The sequence below is a fragment of the Lytechinus variegatus genome, chromosome 8 (assembly GCF_018143015.1).
Source record: "Lytechinus variegatus isolate NC3 chromosome 8, Lvar_3.0, whole genome shotgun sequence".
Taxonomy (NCBI): Eukaryota; Metazoa; Echinodermata; class Echinoidea; order Temnopleuroida; family Toxopneustidae; genus Lytechinus; species Lytechinus variegatus.
The window spans coordinates 16623010-16648423 of record NC_054747.1 but is presented as its reverse complement, the minus strand read 5'-3'; the positions used below and the strand labels follow the sequence as shown (position 1 = coordinate 16648423).

Genomic DNA, 25414 nt, shown 5'->3' with positions numbered 1-25414 from the left:
ACATTCTTAGAAAAATCACTTTGAAGTTACAGCTTTTGTCTTTCTTTAAAAGAAAATTTCCCAGTGTTGAATTTAGTTAGATTTATAAGAATGTCATTGAATTCATCTTCCTTAATAGGTTTTATAACATTTAACTTTCTGTTTTTCATCAAATAACTGTTATATAGCCATAATTTTCAACTGTCCACATTAGTCCTACGTTTATGGCAAAATGTATGTATCTGCAGATACATCAGCATAAAATTCCTACAGCGATATCATGGCAAAAAGGTGTATCTGCACATACAGCGATTAGTTTCTATGGTTGAATCATGGCAAAATGATGTATCTGCAGATACATCATTTTGTTTTTATGGCCAAATTCAATTTTGCCATAAAGCTAACCTTTAAAACCTAAAATATATGACAACTGGTAATAGGATGTAATTTGCATTACCATAAACTAGTATCTGACTTTTGTTGGCACGATTTGAAAAAAAAATATGTATGTTGCAGATACACTGTTTTGCCATAAACTAGTCTCTGAATTTCGTGGCACACAAACAACTAGTCCATGCATGAAGTTCGTGGTTCACCGAGTATGGTAAAAATATGTATGTTGCAGCATGGACCTATCATATGTTGCAGATACATCCTTTTGCCATATTTCACGAAGCTGGGTGTGCTTGTGTAACTAACAGATACATCTTTTTACCAAAGAACATTGTGCTCTACTGCGGCACTTTTGGAGTGTATCTGTAAGATACATCCTTTCACCATCAAACGAATTGGCAAATTTGTAATAAAAAAGTACTGCAGATAGCCCAAGCTATCTTGAATTCTAAAATACCTGCAATTATGAGAGTAAGATAAATGAAAAGAGCTTCCCGAAAAAACCCCACCAAATGTCAAAACCTGAAAAAGTCAAAATTTTCAGATAAACTGATCGTTTTGCCATGTGATACTAGACAATCTAACGAATTTCATTTACCCCGTCTTAGAACTTTATTGGTAAAGAGTACATTTATGTTTGGTGGTCCTAGATTTTGGATCTCCCTCGGAAACTGGAGCATAAAATATAGCCCTTATTATTTTAAAAGAAAAACCTACAGACATGACAGAGGTCTTCAAAACTAGTTTTTTCCACCTTATTTCCCCTTCACAGACCACAACTTATTTTTATTCAATTGTCTTTGCCATCAGAATATTAGTCAGCATATACCATGTATAATATTAACAAGTTGAAATTTATGCATTTAATATGGCAGCATAATCTGATAATGGTGCATAGACAGTAACTTTTTAAGTCTTAGATGGATTTTCCTCAAACCTTCACCAATGTTTTTGGTGAAGGTTTTTTCTACTATTTTAACAATATACTTTTTAGCCAGGAAGAAATTCCCCTTAAACAGGATAAGGCAAAATTATGTCTTACTAATCTCCTAAATGGCCCTCACTGTAAAAAAAATAATAAGTGACATTTTGCTAAATTGAGGATAGATATACCTGCTTACTCATCCATGGCGAGAAGGCTCGTTAATATACCATTGGCTAATACAGATTTGTTCTTGACAATTTAGTTTGCGCAAAAATTAAATTTCAAATTTATTTTACAGAGGGATCTGGGGATGCTAGAGTGATGTCTTTATCAATTTTGGGCCTATTCAATTTAATTACTTTAAATACATTAAAACGCTGGTTTTTAGATCAAACCATTTAGCGGTTTCTTTATTTTCAAATTGATATTATTTGACCGAGGTATGAATTTCCTCCTTTTATTCAAATGCACTTTATATTTGATATCCGCCTATGGTCAGATATTGCCTGAGAACTGATCACATCCATTCTTGTCCTCCTTTCTTTCCGCCCAGTCTTCATCCCCCGGATTAGCTTTTTATCTTAGCTCCTTTTTTCATTAATTTAAATACCTTTCAAAATAATAATAATAATAATGATCATGATAATGATAATGATAATATTGATAAAAATAATAATGATAATAATTCTCTTTTCCTTTCTATCTGCCCCCCGTTAAGCTCCATTATTATAATAATGATAATGTATTTCTCTGCGACTCGCCTCTCGTACTTCTTCCTCGTGCAAAAACATATTTTTTTTTCTTCCCACACACTTTCCTCAGCTCCCTCTCTCCTTCTCAGACAGACAGACACCCTCTCACACACGCACATCTCCACACACACACTTTGCACGCATACACATAGTAAAAACAACATTGTTTAAACCCGTCACTCTAACAACAAATTGTTTAAACTTTACACAATTATTGTTTAAACGTTTTCAATATCTTGATAAAAAATTAGACAACCTTTTCAAACTTTAACCAATATTTATTGATGTTGGAGTGACGCGCTTAAACAACCTGCTTAAAATTTTAAACAGCGTTTGAACGTTTAAACAGTCACATCCACAAAAGCATTCCCACCTACATTCTCTATTTCTTCAGGGAAACTTCTCACTCTGAATTGAACATGTTAAATATTATCTCACGTTCTGTTCTTATCATGTCTCCTTATATCTCAATATCGACACACCCATTACTCACGCTCCCCCGATCTCCCATCTCCCCCCACCTCGCTACAATTCCCCACCCCTCTCGAACTGACCCTCTCTCGTTTCCATTTCTATTAAAGACATACAAATGCAAGACATGAAATAGTCATTCTTATTTAATTGATTACAATGACGATTATGAAACATTTTTTTTGGTCAACAAGTTTAAGGCATGAACAAAGCTTGTTGAAGCAATATCCGAGCAACACAATATGAGGGCGACACCAGGATCCCGTAACACACACCTTAGCAATGATTGTAGCACAGATTTATACGATTGATCACATAAACTACAAATCAATACAAAATTCATAGTTTACAGGACCAAGGATATTTTGACAATGGAACGGCAAGGGTGTTATACTACCTAGATGGTGGCGTTATTATAGCAGAGTTACCGTTAGCAGACTGCCCCTTTCTATAATATTCTTCCTGCTTAATCGAATGCATTTCCCCCTCTTTCGCTTGACGCTAAACATGTTGACACCGGATGGCGAATGGTGACACCGGATGGCGACTGTGATTATAGTTATAAGAAACAACTATGTATGCATCATTTAATATTACCCTTGAATCTTGAATAATTTAAATATTCCATTAGTATTTTCAATTTTCTTCGAAAAAAAATTTTCATATCCATTCTTCCCGCACCGCATTTGAGTTGATTTGAAATCTTTAAAAAATCGTAGCATACGACCGTATCCTTCACAATTAAACACAACAAACAAATCAAACGTATTTCTTTCCCCCACCAATTACATGAATTAGACTTCTGGAACCTGAGTCCAATATGACACACTTATGTTCTCATCTTTGCTCCCAATACGCCCGTCCTATTCTGTCTGCCCCCAGGAGTTCTTATTCTTTTAACGAATGAAGGGGTTGCGGAATGGATTTGATTTAAAGTGGGGACTAAGCATGCAACGAGTTCACAATCAGTCATTCTTAGGTTTTGTACACATTTTCAGAAAAAGTCGTGGGGCCGAACACCCCCCATCTCCCCGTTTAATCCACGGCCCCTGTTTACAATCAATCTTAAATAATGAACTGCAAGAATAGTTGTGTTAACGGCCTCAAACATGCATGAATTCCATATTTCAAACTCAATGACAGTCATCGCCGTTAAAATTTCCTGCATGCCCTTCATGCCCTTGGTCATACGTTTAGTTTAATATTCTGAGTAGAGGAGGAGTGATGCATAGATGGGTAGGATTCACACCAGCAGAAATGTTTGAGATGATGATGGGGATGATGATGTTGATGACGATGATTTTGTTGATAGTGATGATGGGTATAATGAAGATGATGGTAATGGTTACGATGGTGGTGATGTTAATGGTGAATGACGACGACGATGATGATGTTGGTGTTGACGATGATGATGATGGTGGTGATGATGGTAATGATAATGGGTATATTGAGGAAGTTGGTTCTGATGGTGGTGATCTTGATGGTGAATGTTGATGACGAAGATGATGATGGTGGTGATGATTAGGGAGATCCGTGAGACCGTAAGAATGACTGTAATTCACAGCCGTACATCTCGATCAAACCGTCTGAAGATTAGAAAGAGACAGATGTTATCGTCACACAGCAGTGTGTTGACTGCAACCCTATTCTCGAAACCGACGCGAAGGAACGGCTGCCTTCAAAGAGAATCTAACAGTTCTTCGAATCTCATCAAATTGTGCAAATTTCTTGATTGTCTGAACTTGCTGTCTTTGGTCCTCGACGCATTCGACTTGAAACCGGCAGCGACATGGTCAGGTAAGCTAAACTTTCCTTTGGAATGATAAAGGTCAGTAGATCCGCCAGAATCCGGAATGAGTGAATCGGCTAGGCGGGTAAACCGCGGATCTGCCATTAAATCTGTTCTATCCGATAGTTTTACGTTGCGGGCGTTCATGCTTGCAATCTTCTTGGCACGCCGTTTCTTATTACGTGAGGTTGACCGCGTCCTCAGAAGCGCAATCTGAGCTGCAACTGTCAGCGAGTTAGCGGACTGTTTCTTTGATTTTTTACTACCATCATCAGGAGATTCCGCACCGCCATCTTTTCCGCCCTTGAGTCTCTTTGCAATGGACGAAAAGGATGCCATCTTGGTGCCCCCGGGAGTTGCGCTTCTGTCTCCTTCTGCCCTGAAACTTTCCACTAATATTGCAGGACTTTCGGGATTTGTGAAAGACTCTGATTTGATTAGTTCTACTAAGAACTTTCCACGGCTGGGGGGTTTCTGTTCGCCACCTTCCTGACTTGTATTAGGATCAGGATTTGGGGCCACTCTGCTATCAACAGAATCTCTTGGATATTCGTGATCCCGATTTGCGGAAGCTTCTGGTCGCGGAGGTGCTGGTGAATTGACTCTAGATGATGGCTTGCTCCTGGGAGTTTCTTTCATTTCATTAACCTGTTCAATCAACAAATGTTTCATGAAAGACATATTTCGACTGGGTGATCTATTAGTCTCAAAATGCGTATCAGGTTTATCATCAGGAGCATCAGTTAACCTATTCTGAGCTGTTTGTTCACCCTTCGCCGAGGCTGCGCGCGATTTTGGCAGCGAATCCCTTTGGGATTCCGCTTCATTCGCTTCTTCGATTCCTTCCAGAACACGGTTCGTTGCTTCCTCGTCGTTGATATTGCTGATGCACGCTCTCATGTACGGGCTATTCAAGAATCGTTCAGTTTCACCCACTGCGGAATCGTGCGATTTGTCCCTGGTGCAGCTCAGAGGGCGCATGTACCCTGGTGACCTTCTCCTAGACTCTACCACTTGATCCTCTCTGGATGAAACATCCCTCGTCTGCTGACGCACCGCTCCTACTGGATAGATATTAGGAAGCTGTGGGCGATCAGTATCGCTTGTTGGGGCCATGGGCGATCGACTACCATCGCGTCTGGTCAGGTTCATCGCCTGATCAACCTTCTGCTTGTGGTGAACAAACTCTCGCTTCTTCTGGATCATCAGTCGTTTAGTCTGATCCTCGTTTTCCAAGAGTTTCTCATACTCGCGATTGAAGCGTCTGACCTCGTAATCATTTGTCTCCATGATGCACTTACCAACGCGACTCTCTACGATATTCCTAGCCATCTCCAAGCCCTTCCTGCGATCCATCAAGGATTTCTGGGAAACTTCCTTGGTCTGTTCCTGGTTATTGTACTTGGACATCATCTCGGAGTCGATGCTGGTGGAGTTGGTGATCCGAAGCCCGACTTTCCCGATGGTCGTTAGTTTGAGTTTGCGGGCAATGTCAATGGCGGCCTGCTTGTTGATGTGTCGAGGGCCTGGCGGGTCACGTGGATACTTCAGTGATGAAGGTTTCTTGCTCTCCTGGGGTATCCCCATGATTCTCTCCATACGAGACATGGCGACAACTTTGTTCCCTCAACTTCGTCTTCAAATGCAGAACAAAGGTCTGGAGATGTCTAGCTGAAAGGTGTGTGCCTTATATGACGTCAGCAGCATTTTGATTGCTCAGAAAATCTGAAAAAAGAAGAAATGGATTACAGAAGCATAAGTTCATAGAAAAGGGCAAAAATATCACCTGAAGTTGTCGGACATATCAGCCCAAAATATCTATGGTTAAGAAACTGTATGAAAGGTACAGGGATACATAAAAGTGATTGACCAGTTGGCAGAAGAAAATTTTTTTTTTCTAAAAACAACACATATCTTCAACGGCCTTCCTTTTTGAACATGTTGAATGCAAAGAAGGAGGGAGGGGGGTCAAAAATCTCCACTATTAAGGAAATTGCTGTAACTACGTTCAAACCTGTGTATTCAGTTCACCCAAAGGAACAGAAAAATGACCACTAGAGACAGGTGGTCTTTACAGACAAATTATATCCTATCAAAATGGGGGATAACTATTATGAGATCACTAAACACAGGATTTCACTATAGACAGGTGATCACAAGGCAGGTTTGAATGTGTCTTCCTCCTGTATGTCCAACCTTACCCACCCCCGGAATTAGACCTGGCAAAATTATTAAAGGTCAAGTCCATCCCACAAAAAATGTCGATTTGAATAAATAGAGAAAATGTAACTAGCATAACGCTGAAAATTTCATCAAAATCGGATGCAAAACAAGAAAGGTAGGACATGTTGAAGTTTCACTTATTTTTCACGAAACAGTGATATGCATTACCCAGTAACATGCATGTGAGACAGTCGATGATTTCACTCACTCATTATTTTTTATGTTTATTAGTATGAATTTTACATTATTTCATTTTTGACAGATTTGGCAATAAGGGGCAACTTGACTGAACTATATTGTATTGAACAATGCTAATTCCACTTGTTTTGGGAAGAATTAATCTTTGTTTCACTTGACAATGAGAAAATTAGAATATTTCATGTAATGAAATATAAAAGAAATAGTGAGTGGATGACGTCATTACTCTCCTCATTTGCATACCGACCAGGATGTGCATACATGTATAACTGTTTTGTGAATTTAAGCGAAATTGTAAAATGTCATAACTTGCTTATTTGACATCCGATTTTGATGATATTTTCAGTGTTATGTTATTGGATTTTTTTATGTAAAAAAAATGTTGGGGTGGACTTGTCCTTTAATATAGGCCTAGTATACTCAGATAAATGTACTGAAGATATGGGGAAAGTAAACATCATAGCAAACTTCCGCAGATATCATAATCTTTACAACTAATCAATAATGATACCGGTGAAAAATATTTCAAGAATAAATATTCGAGTCTCTGTTTTGGTTTTGCACCATCACGCATCCAGAAAGTCTCTCGTTTACCCATTCGGCCATCCCCTTTTCATGTAACAATATAGGCCTACTCTCTGTAGCTTTATACGTAGTAATCCTCTCCTACCCCAAACACCAGCGATTCAAAAGACTGCAGCACACGCTAATGGGCATTAATGGGGCCAAAGGCTATGTATCTTAATAACAAATATTTATTTTCTTGAATACAAACATTATTTCATACTTTATAAGGAATACTGTGTGAACTCCATCCATGTGGGCACATCTTCTAACATGTCTTATTAACTGATAACTATCGAAATGAAAGAAAATTATCATTTAAGTGGCCAAAAATAGAAACGACTACAAACGTTCATTTGTTTTATCTATTAAATCCAGACCAATCGAGATAACTGCCAGTTTGTCCTTTACCAAATTCAAAGATTTGTTCTCTGGCGTGTATAGAATACCGTTTACAGCGTATTATTGAAATCTGTTAATAGCGGCGATCTTCGAATGATATTGTTCAAGAAATCCGACGAAATTCTGCAAACTTATTCATTAAAGTACTAGTATAATCTGATTGTGTACTTTTTTTCAAATTCTTTACAACTTATTTAATAATTACTATTTTAATGATGATAATACAATTTATACAGCGCTTCATATGGGGGTTTCAAAAGGCACACGAGGGCTGACTAATGTAAACAATCAATTAAAGAAATACATGAATAATGATAAGAAAATAAAGACTATACTATTGTTGAAAAGAGATTAGTTTTAAGTGAGGTTTTGTTTGAATATGTCCGAATCACTGCTGACTTTTAAACTAGCTTTGGAGACGGCATCTTTTATACGTGTTAATAAAATCACACTAGGGTGTACCCCCAACTGCCTGGTCAAACAAAGTCATGGCATTTCCAATAACTATTTATAAAGATATGCCCAGCAGACGCAATGGAAATATAATAACTTTTGACAAATTCATGGCTATGAAACATTACGAAACTACTTAGAACTTGACATCGCGTTCATCAATCATAGACGATGATGACCCGGGGTCAACTTTGAGCCTAAGCTTATTTTTCAGGAGATCACTTCAGAAAACTTTCACTTGAACTTCTCGAATTCCAACTACCATTTCCCCATTTCTGCTATCTACAGTACATGTACCTACTCAAAAAGATGCCCAATTTGAAATTTGATACAGTAGGCCTATTATTTCACTGCTACTTTTGCCATCATGATATTATGTTTTGTTAGCACAAACATAATTTTCATGACTGCTCTTGGCGATGTGGAAGATTGTCTGAGGTTTGCCTGCATGGCATATAAAAAGAAAAAAAATATCTATCCAACCTTCTCTACATGTATGCTGAACCCCAAGGAAAGAATAAACATATTTTTCGTGTTGAAAGAAATGTGTATTTGTGACATCAGCCTATCATTCCTTTTCTTGTTGTATTAGGAGAGGAAAACAAACCAACAAGATCTATCTGTTTAATTCTCCGGTTAGGCATATCTGAATTGAGTCGTGGTTCAGGGAAAATATGAGTATGATCAAGCACTAATACTCTCATTGATCGTGATAAGAAAAGACAACTAATAAAATTGTTGTTTATGGGCTCATCTAGCATGAATTATATTGTGTTTTAGATTAGACGGCATGCATAATGTTTAGCGTCATAAATCATGTAGATATGTGATACATTAAATCGTATCTGATTAGGAAAAAACCCTCTGAAATATGTGAATGGAATTATAAGTTGATAACAGGGACTAACCTTGAGTGGTAAATATAAATATCCCTTCTCCACCCCTCCATCCCCTAAAACATAGGCCTATTTATCTACTCTTATGTTAAATAATTCAATTTTTTTTTCATTTTACGAAAGCACAGCGTCACCATCAGACTTTGCATGTAAGATTTCAGGTGATACATCTACTAATCTTATAGGTTTCCATTTTTATGTGATTTGATCATTTTAAGAACCTTATTTTCGCTAATAATCTAATCAAGCACGTGATCTCTGAATGAAAATAATATTTGGAAATCAATTTCTAGTTGGTTTACCTTAGCATCTATTACACTAGTATGAATCAATTATGTTTACATATATAATGCATGCTGCGTTAAGGTATATAGATCTATAGACTGAATGTATATACTTACCATGGTTGCAAGAAAGAGCCTGGAGAGATTTCAGAGACGGAAGTTTTATGGTCCAAATTTAAAGCTTTTAATTGCTGCAGGCTCTACCTGATAAGACGTTGAGTGATCAACTGGTTCACAATATTCATTTCGCTCAAATTGATTCCCTGTCTTGAGTATAGGCCTTTTTCATCATGAACTACGACGGTACATTTTGATCCAGAGTCGCCAAAATAGATCAGTTATATTCGGCCTAATCCAAGTCATAACACTCTAGGCCTACTGTATAATACAGTCCCATAGCGGTGTCCCATTAGACATTCTCATTTCTATCAGTCTATTGTCATGATTGTTAGACACTGAAGCGAGGAGGGGTACTATACCACAGTAAATGCGCCGTGGGTTGTTAGGGAACGCCAAATCCCTGACAACCCGGGCTATAGTTTGAACTATGCCCCGGCGATCAATCACTCGCAGGCTTTGTCACAACACTCAAACTAATCATAGGGAATAGTTCCCGTTCACGCCCCCTCTCGCTCTAAGTTGTCCCCATTTACCTTTCTAATTTCTTTGTTTTCCTAATCAGGTTTGTGTCAAGAATAATTGCAACCAAACTTAAAATTCATCCAACAAATCCATAATACAGATAACTCAATCTCTTACTCTACAACCTTTCCCCCATTTCCTTAATTAATTACCCAATGCCAATTTTTTCTCGAATAATTGCATCCAAAAATAAACCTTCCAAAAAATGCACATTCAGCTACACTCTCAAAACAGAGGGTAAAATTTACCTAATATTGGGTAGAAAGGGAACATTGCATGTTTAGTGCTGGGTAATTTTGTCCCTCAATATTGGGCAAAATGCATGTTTGAAGGGTTAATTTCAACGCAAAATTGCGTAAAATTTACAAAATCTTTGGTATCTTTTTACCCAACAAACAAACATGTTCCCATTTTACCCAATATTGTGTAAACCTTTTTAGAGTGTAGCTCACCATCTCACTCACCCCTCTCCCTCTTTCTAATATCTTTATTTTCCTAATTCTGATTGTCTAACAAATTATTACAACCAGGAGGCTTGGTTTCAAATACAAGAACATAAATAAAACTCTCTGCCCCTCACTTTCCCTTCCCCCCTTCATATTTTGTTATCGATCCCAACACTTCTCTTTCAATTCCCGTTCTAATTTCTTTGTTTTCTTAATTCTGATTGTGTCACTGATTAATTTCAAACAAAACCCTAACATGCCTAAAATGCAGCTAGCCACCGTCCGCCTCTCTTTATCTCTGCCCCCCCCCCACTCTCTCTATTTCCCCTTTCTATGTGATGTATTTGTTTTCCTAATTTTGAATGTCTTACTAATCATTGCAACCGAAGTGGAAGCGTTGCTATAATTTAATCATACAACAGCAGAAGCTAAATCTTTGCTTCAAGTAAAAATCTATACATCTCGTTCTCAATCTCCATTCTCTCCCCCTCTCCATCACTGTTTCCCCAAAATTGTATTTGAAACGAAGCCTCCTGGTTGTAATAATTTGTCAGACAATCAGAATTAGGAAAATAAAGATAATAGAAAGAGGGAGAGGGGTGAGTGAGATGGTGAGGATACCGACAGAAAGAGGCAACAAAGGTGTTAAGAGCTACTCTCTAAAAAAAGTTTACACAATAATGGGTAAAATGGGAACATGCATGTTTGTTGGGTAAAAAGATACTAAATATTTCGTACATTTTACACAATTTTGCGTTGAAATTGGCCCTTTAAACATGCATTTTGCCCAACATTGAGGAAAAAATTACCCAGCAATTATGCATGTTCCCTTTCTACCCAATATTAGGTAAATTTTACCCTCTGTTTTGAGAGTGTAGCTGAATGAGCATTTTTTGGAAGGTTTTTTTTTGGATGCAATTATTCGAGACAACATCGGAATTAATTCTAATTGTTTCATGAATCATTAAAACAGAAATAAAGACTTCGTTTCAAATATGAATTATTTACACAGGCATATATTTAATAACTGAATCCGTACTGATGCAAAATGCAAATATATTCATGTTGATCACATAAGCAGATAAATTCAGGACAACATAGGCATACCAAAATTACCATTTTCATGGAATGCAGTTGCTCGTTTTCTTTGATTTTTGCATTACTCTTTAATAATACGTATCGCAATCAAGAAGAGCACGATAAATGTTTGATACTCTTTAAAGATACGATCAACAAGCACAATTTAGAAATGCAAACAAGCCTTTCTTCATTTTATCATACATTTTTTCACAATAATATAGTAATGGGACTATGAATAAAAAAAAATATGGATGAACATTATAACACAACTTATTTGGTCACTTATTCGCTATTTTTGTATAGATTTAGTCATTAACGGAAATATACAAAACGTAGCAAAAGTATTTTGACCAAATAAAGGCTGATGTACATGTCATACAGTTTTTATTTCCTAAAAGATTGGAATAGAGAATACATTAAAATAAAAATATTTATTTATTGCAAATTTTTATCTTGAGTATCCTAGCTTTACATAATATATGTAAAATTACACACTATGTAAAATCAACATTTCAAAAAAATAACTGGTTTTCCACAGGGCTCTGCAGTATTATCCACATTCATAAAACACATAATTCATAACAAAGAGAACTGAAACATTTCATTATAAGAATTATCACAACAAAATCCGATAAATTCTTTAAGGATATGCTCAACAATCACAGTTTCGAAATGCAAATGAGCTTTTCTTCATTTCATCATACATTGTTTTCACAATGATATAGTAATGGGACTATGAATAAAAAAAACATGGGTGATACTACAACTTTGAATCAGAAAAGGGGAAAGCACGGTCACTTATTTTTTTTATATAGATTTAGTCAATAACGGAAATATAAAAAACGTAGAAAATAGTATTTTGACCAAATAAAGGCTTATGTACATGTCATACACTTTTTTTTATTCTTAAAAGATTGGAATAGAGAATACATTAAAAGAAAAATATATTATTTATTTATTGCTAATTTTTATCTTGAGTACCCTGTCAAGCGTTATATAGAAAATATGTCACATTACACACGATGTACAATTAACATTTCACAAAAATAACTGGTTTTCCACAGGGATCTGCAGTATTATCTGCATTCATAAAACACATAATTCATAACAAGGAGAACCAAAACATTTCGTTTTAAGAATTATCACAACAAAATAAACGAAAATAAGACTTTAAGACTGAGAATGAGAAGGCAAAAAAGGTACACGATAAGAGACAAATGGGGGAGAGAGATAAACAGGAAGAGAGACAGACAGAGATAGAGATAATGTGAGATATAGGAAAGAGTCGAGGAGAGAAGAAATAATATGTAACATCCGGGGGCCATTGCAGAAAGAGTTGCGATTAAACGTAACTAAAAAAATCTTGCACAACTTGATTTTCAGCCAATGGAGCAGCCGTATTTGCGACTAGCGCTTGATATTTTGACTTGCGTTTAAACGCAACTCTTTCTGCAACAGGCCCAAGACCAATTAATCACAATCTACAAGTTACTTTTTATATAATAACAATACATTAAAATACAATAAAGTATACATGCAGCCCAGGACTGGTCAGTGAAATCAATCGAGCAGGGCTTAACAGTAATGACAAATAATGTATACAGCATAACTAAATTAATACAAGATTACAAGATACAAGATTGCTATTGTATTCCATGGTATATATATGCACGGTGTTTATAACATTTTCAAATTGGTGGGTGAGGTCCATAAACAAAAATTATCAAACATGAACTTGAATTATGGATACACCCACTACATTTTTTTGAAAAAAAATATCGATCAGGTATTCTTTAAAAATATTAAACATATTCAAACTCCTCCCCTTGTTTAGCCATCACGTTTTCTTCTCTTTTTAATAACTAGGAGAAATCTGGCGCCCGTTGAATAAAACTTTTTATTTGAAAAAAATCAGGTTGTTTTTACCGGAGTTTTTGCCCTGTGTTAAAGTCAATGGCAGAAATCATACTAACCTTAGTTTTCAGATTTTGCCAAAGTTTTCTTAGGTAAAAATTTTTATGCAACAGGCCCCAGGTATACTAAAATGCGATTTATAATTTTCCCGAAATCATGTTTAGATAAAGGCCTAATACATGTACCAAAAATTGGAACAGGGTTTTCCAAATCATGCATTCTGAATACAAAACGTTGTATAAAAGAATTCCTTGAACATTATTAGCCATGTACTCGCAGAATATGTTTATAATAAAATACTTATCATATTCATATATAAAATCGCTATCCTAATGAGCGTACATCCGGAATATACCGTTGGAGCCCTCCATTGCTCTAAACAAATAAATATTAAAAAAATATATAACGACAAATTCAAATATAGACGAAAAAAGATAAAATTGCCAACAGCCCATTGAATATGGACTGACTATGGACCTTGTACATTGAATAAATGTACAAGGAGTTATAATACATACCTATAAAGATTAAACACCCACAGAAGAGAGACAATAAAATTTAATACAAACTTTATGAAAAACAGTTTTTTTTAGTTTTAATGCTTTTAGATGACAAAGACATGAAATGTATAAGAAAAGGGGGAATAGACTGCCAAGGAGAACATTATTTTATAGTCTATACCCAATCAAGCTCTCTATCACATCATATCAGATTGATTAAGCCATGCATTTCGTTCTGTTTCGCGTATATTTTCTACAAATGAAGATTTACCTTCTATAATAGTGCTGTAAAAATATCTGTGGTAGAAAATGGTGCGAGTATTGTATCCTAATTAACATTTTATATTTACTCCCTACGTTCTGTTCTTGTTCAAGAAGACATTTCACTAGGATATGAATACCTAGGGAACAGCTTCATGCAAACATTTACTTAATGTTTTCCATACTGAAGTAGTTATTTTGTTGCAGTCTAATATTGAAAAATAGGTATAGTGAGATCAGCTTGGACTGACACAGCGAACAATATAACTTAACAAATGGTATAAAATGAAAAGCAAATAAGATATAAAACTGCTATTCTATTTATACATTATATTCAGCCTAAGGCAGCACACTTTGATAAATATATGTTCAGCATAGGCGGCGGAAGCGGGGGGGGGGGACGTGTCCCCCCTAAATTTTAGGTGGGGGGACTGTCCCCCCTAAATTTTTTTTTGGATAACCGTTTTTTTTTTTTTTTTTTTTGCTTGTCAATTTTTTTTCCTGCGTCCCCCCCTAAATTCACGTGGCCCCACCTGAAACGTGTGTTGTCCCCCCTAAAATTTAGGTTGATGACTTTTATTTTTTATTTTTTTTTTTGCTTGTCAATTTTTTTTGGCGCTTGTCCTATTTTTTACATGTGTCCATCCCAGAATTTCAGGTGGACACCCCCTAAATTTATTGGCTTCCGCCGCCAATGATGTTCAGTCATTATTTTCACCTAGACACCAACTGACAAACTGGTAGATGAAGTTTTATCATTACAACCATTATGGCGATGGGGGTTCCATTTCACCATCGGATTTATCCGTATCAGACTTAATATTTTTAAAGTATGATTACTTGTAATAAGATGACAGTATCAATACATGATATATGGAACAAAAGTACACATGTCGGGTAATGTGTTCTAATAATATTTACCGTTATTCTTTCTTGTAGAAAGTAATACGAGCACAATAATGATTAACATTTTATCTATTTTTCTTAATCGATCAGTTGATAAATTTACCCTTCATAAAAGGGGGAATCACAAAATACGAAAAGCTGTCAATTTATGCGCGAACTCTGTTCTGATATTCTCTTCAAAATAACTGGATACATAGTTATTACATGTATTTCCTCGGCTCTGTAATTGGTCATACATGTATCCTAAATGCCATTATCATATAGTTATTCAAAACTTGTTCATTAGGAGACACTGTTCGTAGCATCAGGAACTGTCCCAGTCAGGCAGGTAAGTCTTGTATTCGGTATATTTTAGGTTGGCGTAATTCACTCAGTCTCTGCAGTTGAACCATGGATCTGTTCGACTGCACAGAGTCACGGTTACAGCTCTCGTGTCTCAGATGGCCGTTGTAGCTAGCAGCTGGTACTCGTTATTCCGAAGGTTTGATAATATCCGAAAATGAATTAAGATTCGATGTGCCGAGGGTTCGTTAATCCGAAAACAAAATAAGATTCGTTGTTCCGAAGTTTCGTTAATCCGAAAACAAAATAAGGTTCGTTGTTCCGAAGGTTCACTAGTCCGAAAACGAAGTAAGGTTCGTTAATCATTTCGTTTTCGGACTAACGAACCTTTGGAATTACGAACCTCATTTCGTTTTCGGATTAACGAACCTTCGGAATGACGAACCTCGCATCATTTTCGGACTAGGGAACCTTCGGAAATTACGAACCTCATTTCGTTTTCGGACTAACGAACCTTCGGAAATACGAATGTATATATTTATCATGATAATTTTCAATGCCTCCCTGCGTAGTAAGTATGAAAACAAGTCGTTTACATCAATAACACAATATTATTACTTTTATCGAATTTAGTTCTTATCCGAATCAGATAATAATAGCAAATTTGTATTTCATTAACTCAAATACAGTACATAAATCATGAATTAATGAGTTTCCAAGAATTTCGTTAACATAAACAAATACATGTTAATAAACTTCAGATCAAATTATTTCAATGAACTGCATTGACCCTATGATACAATACATAAAATGCAAATAAAAACCTTGTAAATCAGCTGCGGCAATTAAAATATTTTTTTTTGAATAATGTTTTTATTCTGATTTCATGAACAAATAGTTACATAACATTTCAATTTAACATTTCAAATCATATATAATACTTTACACTTCATATTTTCACCTTTTTTCCACTAACTTAACAAAATCATGAGTCATATATATCTTAAAAAACAACAACAATGAAATCAGTTATTACAAAAATGCTTAAAGACCAAACTTCCCCCTCCCCCCACCACAAACACACCCAAACACACACACACCCAACACACCACTGCCCAGAAGATCTGCTCACACTCATTATAAATAAATCATGTTTAAAAGTACAAAACAATTCGATGAAAAATTTTGAATATAACAAGCTCACGGGAGAAGCATTACATATATTGAAAGTAAATAAAGACTTACAACTTAACCTTGTCACAATTTTACTGTTTCCCATTTTTGCAAGTGCCGCCCTAATTTCCCTCATTTTAATAGCAATTTTCTTTTCTTGATCCTTATATTATAAAATAAGTTTATGTATATCGTCAATGGTTGGTAAAACCCCCTCCTTTCTAAATATAAATAATATATATTTTACCATAAAGATAATAGTATTACAACTTTTTATTCTATTTGTATTGCCTGACAAACCAACAAATATATCCCGCCAGTTCAAGTCCTTTATTTCATCTAATTCAAATCGCTGTATCAAAGTTTCCCATATCAGTTTGACCTTTAAGCAAGACAAAAATATATGTGAATATGTTTCCGTTTCCAGTTTACAGTACGAACAGAGATTATCTTCAACAAATCCAATTCTAAACAAATTAACTTTAGTGTAAATTGCCCCATGCAGAAGCTTAAATTGAAATTCCCTCTGTCTTCCAATTAATAATGTTATTCTTGGTCTAAAAAAACATTCACTAATTTCTTTCTCTGTATAATTATAATTATTTTGTTCATCTCTTATCTGTAAATCATATGACTTTTGCAATTCTTTAATAAAATATTCATATATTTTTCTTGATAATACCTCCTTAAAGCTAATTTCCCTCCCCAACAGAAGCAAGTTTATATTATAATTAATTAAGTCTATCTCACAAAATTGTATCGAACCTAAATCATTTCTCCAATCACTTGGAATTGCATGATATATTTCACCTATTATAAACAAAAGATCACTTCCCATACCAATGTTCAAAAAATATGCAACTGGTTTAACATGGTTTAACTGGTTTAACCTTAATTAACCCTCGTTCTAATAAATCTTTATCAAATATCATTTTATTTTCTATACAAATATTCTTATTATTGAAAATGATTGGATTTTTAGAACCATTGAAATGTCTTAAATTATCAATTTTTTGCCAAGCATCTAGCATTTCCAAATAATAAGATGTAATATTCAACTTACTTTTTATCTTTTTCATTTCATAATCACATAGAAAAATTAACCTTCCTCCAACTGAACTTAGGGAATAATAAAAAATTAACTTCCACCCCAGATTTCTTTCTCCATACAAAAGTCTTTTTACCCACATTATACGCTGCGTTCTAACAAATATTTCAAAATTTATCATTTTAACCCCACCACAATTATAATTCTGATACATAATTTTTCTTTTAATACGATCTTTCCCTCCCCATAGAAAATCAAATGATAATTTCTCGATTTCTATATACACGAAGAACAGAATGACTCCCCAAAACCAAAAAAATTGAGTGCTTTCAAGAAGTATTGATGAGAAACAGAGTAAAACGCTTTTTCAAAATCTACCGCAATCAAAAATCCTTGTCCTTGCTTCAAGTAATGTCTAGAGTAAAATAATATATCTTCTATTAGTCGAACTGCTTTCCCAATATTTCTATCTTTTATGTATCCCACCTGATGACTTATTTCGTTTAAAACCTGTTTGATCCTTGCTGCCAAAACCTTGGATAATATTTTGTAGTGTACATTTAATAACGTAATGGGTCTATAATTTTTAATATATAAAGCATCTTTTCCTTCCTTCTCTATCAAAGTGATAGTCCCTTGTTTTTGAGAAATTGTTAATTCCCCTCTTATATATGTTTCGTTTAATACTTCTACCAACAAATCCCCTAACACTGGCCAAAGTGTATCATAAAATTCTACGGTAAAACCGTCATTTCCAGGTGACTTATTCCATTTCATTTCTTTTAACACCGTAAAACATTCTTCTTTTGTTATTTTACCTTCACATAATTCTCTGTTCTGTTCACTTAACTTTAAGACTTCGTTAAAAAATAAACTGTTATCATAATAACTTTCATTTTTCAAAGAATATAATTTTTCATAGAAAATCTTTATTTCTTTTAAAATATTATTTTTGTCCCTAATAATTTCTCCATTTTCAATGACTAATTCTTTAATAACACTTTTCCTCTTATTTATTTTTAACAGTTGTTCGAAGTACTTCATATTATTTTCCCCTCCTCAAACCAATCTGCTCTAAAGCGAACTTTAATTCCTTGCCGAGAAAAATTATATAATTCATTTAACTTATCTTTTTTTCAATTTAATTGTATCAATCACAGATCTCGATGACTCTTCGAGTATCTGCTTTTCTAAAGTCTTGATTCAGCCTCTACTGTTTCTATTTCGCGTTTTCGTAATTTTGCTTTTTCTCGAGAGTATTTCATAGCGAATTCCCTCATTTTCATTTTTAAGAAATCCCAAAAGACTAATTTATTTGAAAACCTAGGTGCCCATTGATGTTTCAATTCAGATATAATATCATACATCTCTTTAATAAAATCTTTATCCATACAAAGACTATTATTAAATTTCCAGTACGAATTTCCATAAACATAATTTTCTTTCAAATTCTGAAATTGTAGAATAATGCCCGAATGATCCGGTGTTACTGATAATAAGATTTCACACTTATTTACTAATTTTTCTAAACTGCATGATATAAACCAATAATCTAAACGACTTTGGACTAAAGGCGACCTTTGTCTAAAAGTAAACTGTCGAGCATTAGGATTCCTTTTTCTCCATATATCTTCTAAATCATACTTATTCAAAAATTCTTTCAAAACTGCACTAAACCTAGAGTTTGATATGTTTGGCCCTTTATAATCCATACTCCCGTCCATTACAGTTTTAAAATTTCCTTCTAATATTATCGAATAATCCGAATAAAAAACTTTATGAATACTTTTATCTAGATCATCTAAAAGATCACATTGCAATGCTACTTTGTTTCTTGTATGAAAATACACATTTCCCAACAAAAAGTTAACCCCTTGGATTTCTGATTTAAGTATAATGTATCTTCCTTCTTTACCTGTAACAACAACAACCCTTTTAAAATTTAAGTTAGGGGAGAGCAATATAAGAACACCCTACTGTGGTTTGACCCATGACAAAAGAACATTGGCCCACCCCATTCTTTTTTCCACTGTTCTTCTACTTCTATAGTACTATATGTTTCCTGTAAAAACGTCACATCACTCCCTTTTCCTTTACACCACTCCCAAATGCGTGTTCTTTTAACCTTATCCCTTAACCCTCTAACATTTAAGTAATCCAGGAAGAATTTCGCATTATAAACCCCTGCAAGTAACTAAACGTCTTATTGTACTAAACAAATGAAACCAAGTAATACATTCGTGTCTCCCGTGAGCTCGTATACCATATATCCATTTTATCACCAAACAAAGATAAGACGAACTGAAATAAATACCTCTTCCAGACTGCGAGCAGACCCCAAACCCAAAACACCCCACACTACATCCAAATAAATGATTGTATACCCCTTTTCAAATAAAAGAAAGTGTGTGAGGGATACAAACGCACACACAAGTACCATAAACCATCTTTATGTACAATAGGACCACACGTGAAAGGCCCTCCCGTAACCAATTAATATATATATATATATATATATTTTAAAGTAATAACAGAATTGTTTTCGATCTTTTTCAAAAACACTTTTGTTCCTTTTTCTTCCTTTTTTTAAAGAGGAAAGAAAAAGGATTTACAGATGTTTCAAGATAAAAAGATTGACGTTTGTATAACCTATATAAACATTTTCAGATAGATAACAGACCGATTTAAACAGATTCGCCAAGCCGAGTCAGTCTCATACTACCTACACGAAAACTGTGCAACTTCAAAAGAGTTTGAATATAGTGCACCGAATCAGTACGATATAACTAATCTCGTATAAGCATGCATCTTTCATTCTGCATAGCAAAAAGTCCTTATCCTATTTAAGTCATGACGAATGACGAATAATAACAGTAATAATAATAATAAAAAAAAACAATCCCATAATGGAAGAAATTGTGAAATCTCAACCTTGACTGATCATAAGCTACTCATGCATATAAATTATGTATTATCTAGTCAAGCACACATGATGATAGAATAACACAATGCTATTTTCCCCTAGGCTGTATAAGAAACGAAATGCAAGGACCACATGTGTTGCATCACGTAGTTAATGCATGACTCTTAACCTGTTAACTCCCGTTTAAATTATAACAGAATAGCCCCATACACTGCCTTAATACCAGGAGTAATGTCAAAATTCGTTCAGCGAACCACTTAAACAAATCAGCAACTCCCTATTGATACAACACCTATCGTTCAGTTTATAAAACGATAAAAAGGATTCCAGACCATACATTGAACAATTTAACCTGGATGACACCTGATCCACCTTAAAAAAAAATATTCTCACTCTTGACTGTAATTGTACGAAACTAAAATACATGCAGTCAGTTCATGATTCCTTACTCCATTTAACCACAACATAATAGCCCACATGGCGCCAAATTAAAATTCCACTTATTTGTGCTTTTGAAAAGCAAAACGAACATATTCGTACAAAGGTTAAAGGGGTACCCCGGGCTGAAAACATCTATATCTATACAAAAAGATCAATCTGTTCAAACCATATTATTTCCAACCCGGTGCACCCCCTCAAAACCTTAAACTCCCTAAAGATACAACACCTCTGTTCAGTTTATAAAAACCTTAAAAAGGATTCCAGACCGTACATTGAACTATCAACGTGGACGACACCTGATCAAATTCAACAGTTCGATAAAGAGACCTCAGCAATTTGAATAAGTATCCAAAACACTGTTCAAGAAAGCGACAAAAATGCTATTCTCATTCTAGACTGTATATACGAACTATATATATATAAAAAACATGGATGGCGTGTATCATTATTATGCAGTCAATTCATGATTTTTAGCTCCATTTTAATTATAATATCCCTATATACAGGCGGAATATCAGGAATGGCGTCAAAATTGCACTTAATTGTGCTTTTGAAACGCAAACGAATAAATTCGTACAAACCAGCCTGGAGCACCCCTTTTAATTACACATAAAACAAACCACATATCAGCAGTTCGATAAGCAGACCTCAGCAATTTGCATAAGTATCAAAACACTGTTCAAGAAAGCGAACAAAAATGCTATTCTCATTCTTGACTGTATATACAAAGAAAAAGAAAAAAAATCGCTGAACGAATTCAATAAAGGTTAAAAGGGGCGCTCGGGGCTGGAAACATCTATAGCTAAACAAAAAGATCAATCTGTTCAAACCATATTATTTCCAGCCCTTACACACAACCCACACACACGATCTCACATTACCCTACTCCCATAAACAACACTAATCAACATGATCAATAACATTTGATCTTACACACACACAGACACACACTCATCCGTGCATGCACGTTCGCACACCCCTTCTCAACTACAAACGTCATATCAAACTCACCCTCTTGTTTATCTTTCATTCTTTTTGTTTCTTTCCCTATGCCAATAAGCAAATGAGCAAGATATGTATTCCTGCACAATTTCGTGAATTGCGAGACTTTCTATCTAAGAATTTAACAACTTTTTATTCAAATAAAGTTGATTATTCTTGTACCTTAGGAAAGGGTAAATGTTAGTCCTTTATATTGGTCGTTTCTTTTTAACGAAATCATTTGATAAGTGATTTTCAGGTCTGATTTGATGCCTCAAATGAAATTTTCTTCCTCTCTTTATGTTTGCACCTTTTAGATGGGTCAGCACTCATCTTTTTCCATGAAGAGTAGCATAAAATCCAGAGTTCTGATTGGGTGAATAATGTTTTTAAAAATTACAGGCGCGGGTAATTCGGAGAGGTAACCACATTGTGAGTGTGACCTTGCAGTTTACCAGTGTGGAAACGTTGGAATTTGCGTGGGTGTGTGGTCTGTTTGACCAATCAGAGTGAAGTATTCTTTGTTTATAAGCTGCTAAATGAACTTGGCCTATAAAAAGCTGACTGCTGACCGAGGTGCTGACCACTGATCTCTCCCCTAACTGGATATGCGGGGAGGGTCCTTTGTTTGAAGCCCGCGAGTTCTATTGTCCGCCATACCAGTTCCCCCAAAAGGAACGCGATCGCCCCATTAGCATGTGCATTGTGAGCGATATGCTAGCTGTCTGCACACTGAAGCACTCATTGCTTTTTATACAAAACTTCATATATTTAAGGTGCCAGAATTCGCAATATTCTTGAAACCATGCTACTTTCCCAGTATACAATTCGGAAACATAATTTTGAAGGGGTTGGTGTTTTTCTCACCTACGGAAGAATGGATGAAATCCTTGACTTAATTGTCTAGGGGTATTTTGGAGGTTTTCCAAATAACCATCTTAGGATCGATATGGCGAGGACTTTCTAGGTTATGAAGGCTTATAACACTGGGCTTGAACCCCCCTTAAATTTAAGTCTACCCCACCCCCCCCAAAAAAAAAAATCAAACAAGTGTAACACCGAAAAATTCATCGCTAAAGTGAAACTTTAAAAATTAACTTTCATATTTCATTTCTGATTTTGATTAAATTTTGAGCATTATTGTGTGTTTTTCTCTCTATTCAAATAATCATTTCATGAGGTGGACTCGCCCTTTAAAGAACAAGTCCACCCAACAAAAACTTGATTTGAATAAAAAGAAAAAAATTCAACAAGCATAACCCTGAAAATTTCATCAAAATCGGATGTAATATGAAAGTTATGGCATTTTAAAATTCGCTTCATTTCACAAAACAGTTATATGCACATCTCGGTTGGTATTCCATTATTTTAACATTTTGTGCTTCCGGCAAGGAGGTCCAAAACGTCAAATTCGTAAAAATTGAAATATTGTATAATTCAAACTATAAAACACAAAAGAAATAGTGAGTAAAATCATTGACTCTCTCATTTGGATGTAACTGGCTCGTTCATATCACTAATTTTTTTTAAATAAGCGAAACTTTGAAATGTCATAACTTTTTATTTTACATCCGATTTTAATGAAATTTTCAGCATTGTGCTTGTCTGATTTTTCTCTATTGATTCAAATCAACATTTTTCTGAGGTGGACTTGACCTTCTCTCTCTCTCTTTCCTTCTGTCAAATCGATCAACCCTCTTCAATTATCCTCTACCCAGTTTGTTCATATACACTGTAGGCAGCGGAAGCGGGGGGGGGGGGGTCCTGGTCCCCTAAAATTTAGGTGGGGGACAGACCCCCCAAAATTTATGTTGACAACTTTTTTTTTGTTCTTTTTGCTTGTCAATTTTTTTCCTGCATCCCCCCTAAATTCAGGTGGACCCCCCTAAAATCGTTGTGGTCCGCCCTGGTTGATAACCCTTTTTTGATACTTGTCAGATTATTTCTTTTGTTTTGCATCCCTTCCTAAATATGGGTTGATAACCTTTTGTTGCTTGTCAGATTATTTTCATTGCGTCACCCCCTAAATTTCTGGTTGATAACCCCCCCCCCCCTTTTAATTGCTCCACAGAGACATTTTTTCTTTAAAGACATTCTTCATCTCAAACTAAGTTCTGTGAAATTTCTGAAGTCTGTAAATCCGTCTCTGTAGCTTAATGTCTTTTTTACGTACTTTAAAAAAAGAGTTCTTGGAAAAAATAATTTGATCTATTGTTGACAGAGAAATATCACAAATTCACATGCCACATTTAATTCACCTGCACTCACCCACATGCACACACTTGCACTTCTTTTTACCAATTTTTTTTTTTTTTTTTATACCAATATGTATATATATATATATATATAAATCTTATTTTTCGTGACGATCAGTTTATCAAATATAATTTATGATGGTTTTCATGTAGCCCCCTCTCCTGGCTGCTATTGCTTCAAGCACCTCTGTGCTTATAATAGCTGGCCCCTGTATTTTACCGAACTATATCACATGCTTAGGTATGATTTAATTACCAGTCTTGTTTGTATTATTTACATTGTATCTTTTAAATTGTCACATTTAATTTGTATTCATTCAATTATGTGAACATGTTAATCTATCATTGATTTCTGAATAAAATGCAGAAACTCCTGCAAAAAAAAAAAAAAACAAGTTACATAAGCCCCCTAAAGTCCTAGTCCTATACCGTACATGTACCTATAGCTTGTAAATTTTATTGTCCTTTCACAAATAAAAGATAAATAGTTTTCAGAATACCTTGTAGATCCAGTCCTTGTCCCAAAAATCAGTCTATTTCGGTCAGGATCTATGCTTTGCAAAAAATATTTTTGTTTAACTCCTCCGAAACGGCAGATTTTCAATCTTAACTTAAGTTTCACAATACATATGCCATACACGGTCAGCATTTTCGTGTCTCAGTCGTGATATTCTTGTGTCCAAACATGATTGATAAACTCATAAAACTTGGTGACATTTGTGAATATTAATAAACTGAATATTTATTTGAATCATGGTTTGAATTCATCACGCTTCCAGAGAAATCACAACAATCGATACCCCCCCCCCCCCCCCGGAGTTTTAAAGTTTTGGAAACTTGCTCTGGTAATTTAGAATTATCACACATGTATTTGAGCACATGGGACTACATAAAGTCTACAACTATGCAGTTCACCAGCTTGTCTTATCTGTGAAAAATAATCCCATTTTCTCTGTTTCCGCGGTCGTCAAAATAAGTGCAATTATACGTGGCACAGGACGACATCTTAAACTTTGTATCAGGTATAAATTCATATTGAAAAGTGCTGTTATAAGAGTTGATTTGGTAAGTATAATTAAGAATTGAAACTATTGCCGTGTACCAGACTCTACTCCGATTTTGGCTCTTTTGGGGGAACTCGGCGTGCGGAGGTACCAACTTCCGGTGCTTCAACACGGAATAGGCCAATCAGCGTTATTGTTCCCATCCAGGTAGGGGAGAGATCAGTGCTGC

The 25414-nt window shown here is 35.1% G+C and overlaps 1 protein-coding gene across 1 annotated transcript; it reads right to left on the bottom strand.

Moving 5' to 3' along the window:
* Window positions 1-3944: 3944 nt before the first annotated feature.
* On the bottom strand, window positions 3945-9676 carry LOC121420052. The gene is made up of 2 exons (XM_041614578.1): window positions 9447-9676; window positions 3945-6034 (listed from the first exon to the last, which is right to left on the bottom strand). Exon 2 carries the CDS (start codon window positions 5915-5917, stop codon window positions 4199-4201), a length of 1719 nt encoding a protein of 572 aa, XP_041470512.1. The 5' UTR covers window positions 5918-6034; window positions 9447-9676; the 3' UTR covers window positions 3945-4198.
* Window positions 9677-25414: the final 15738 nt, after the last annotated feature.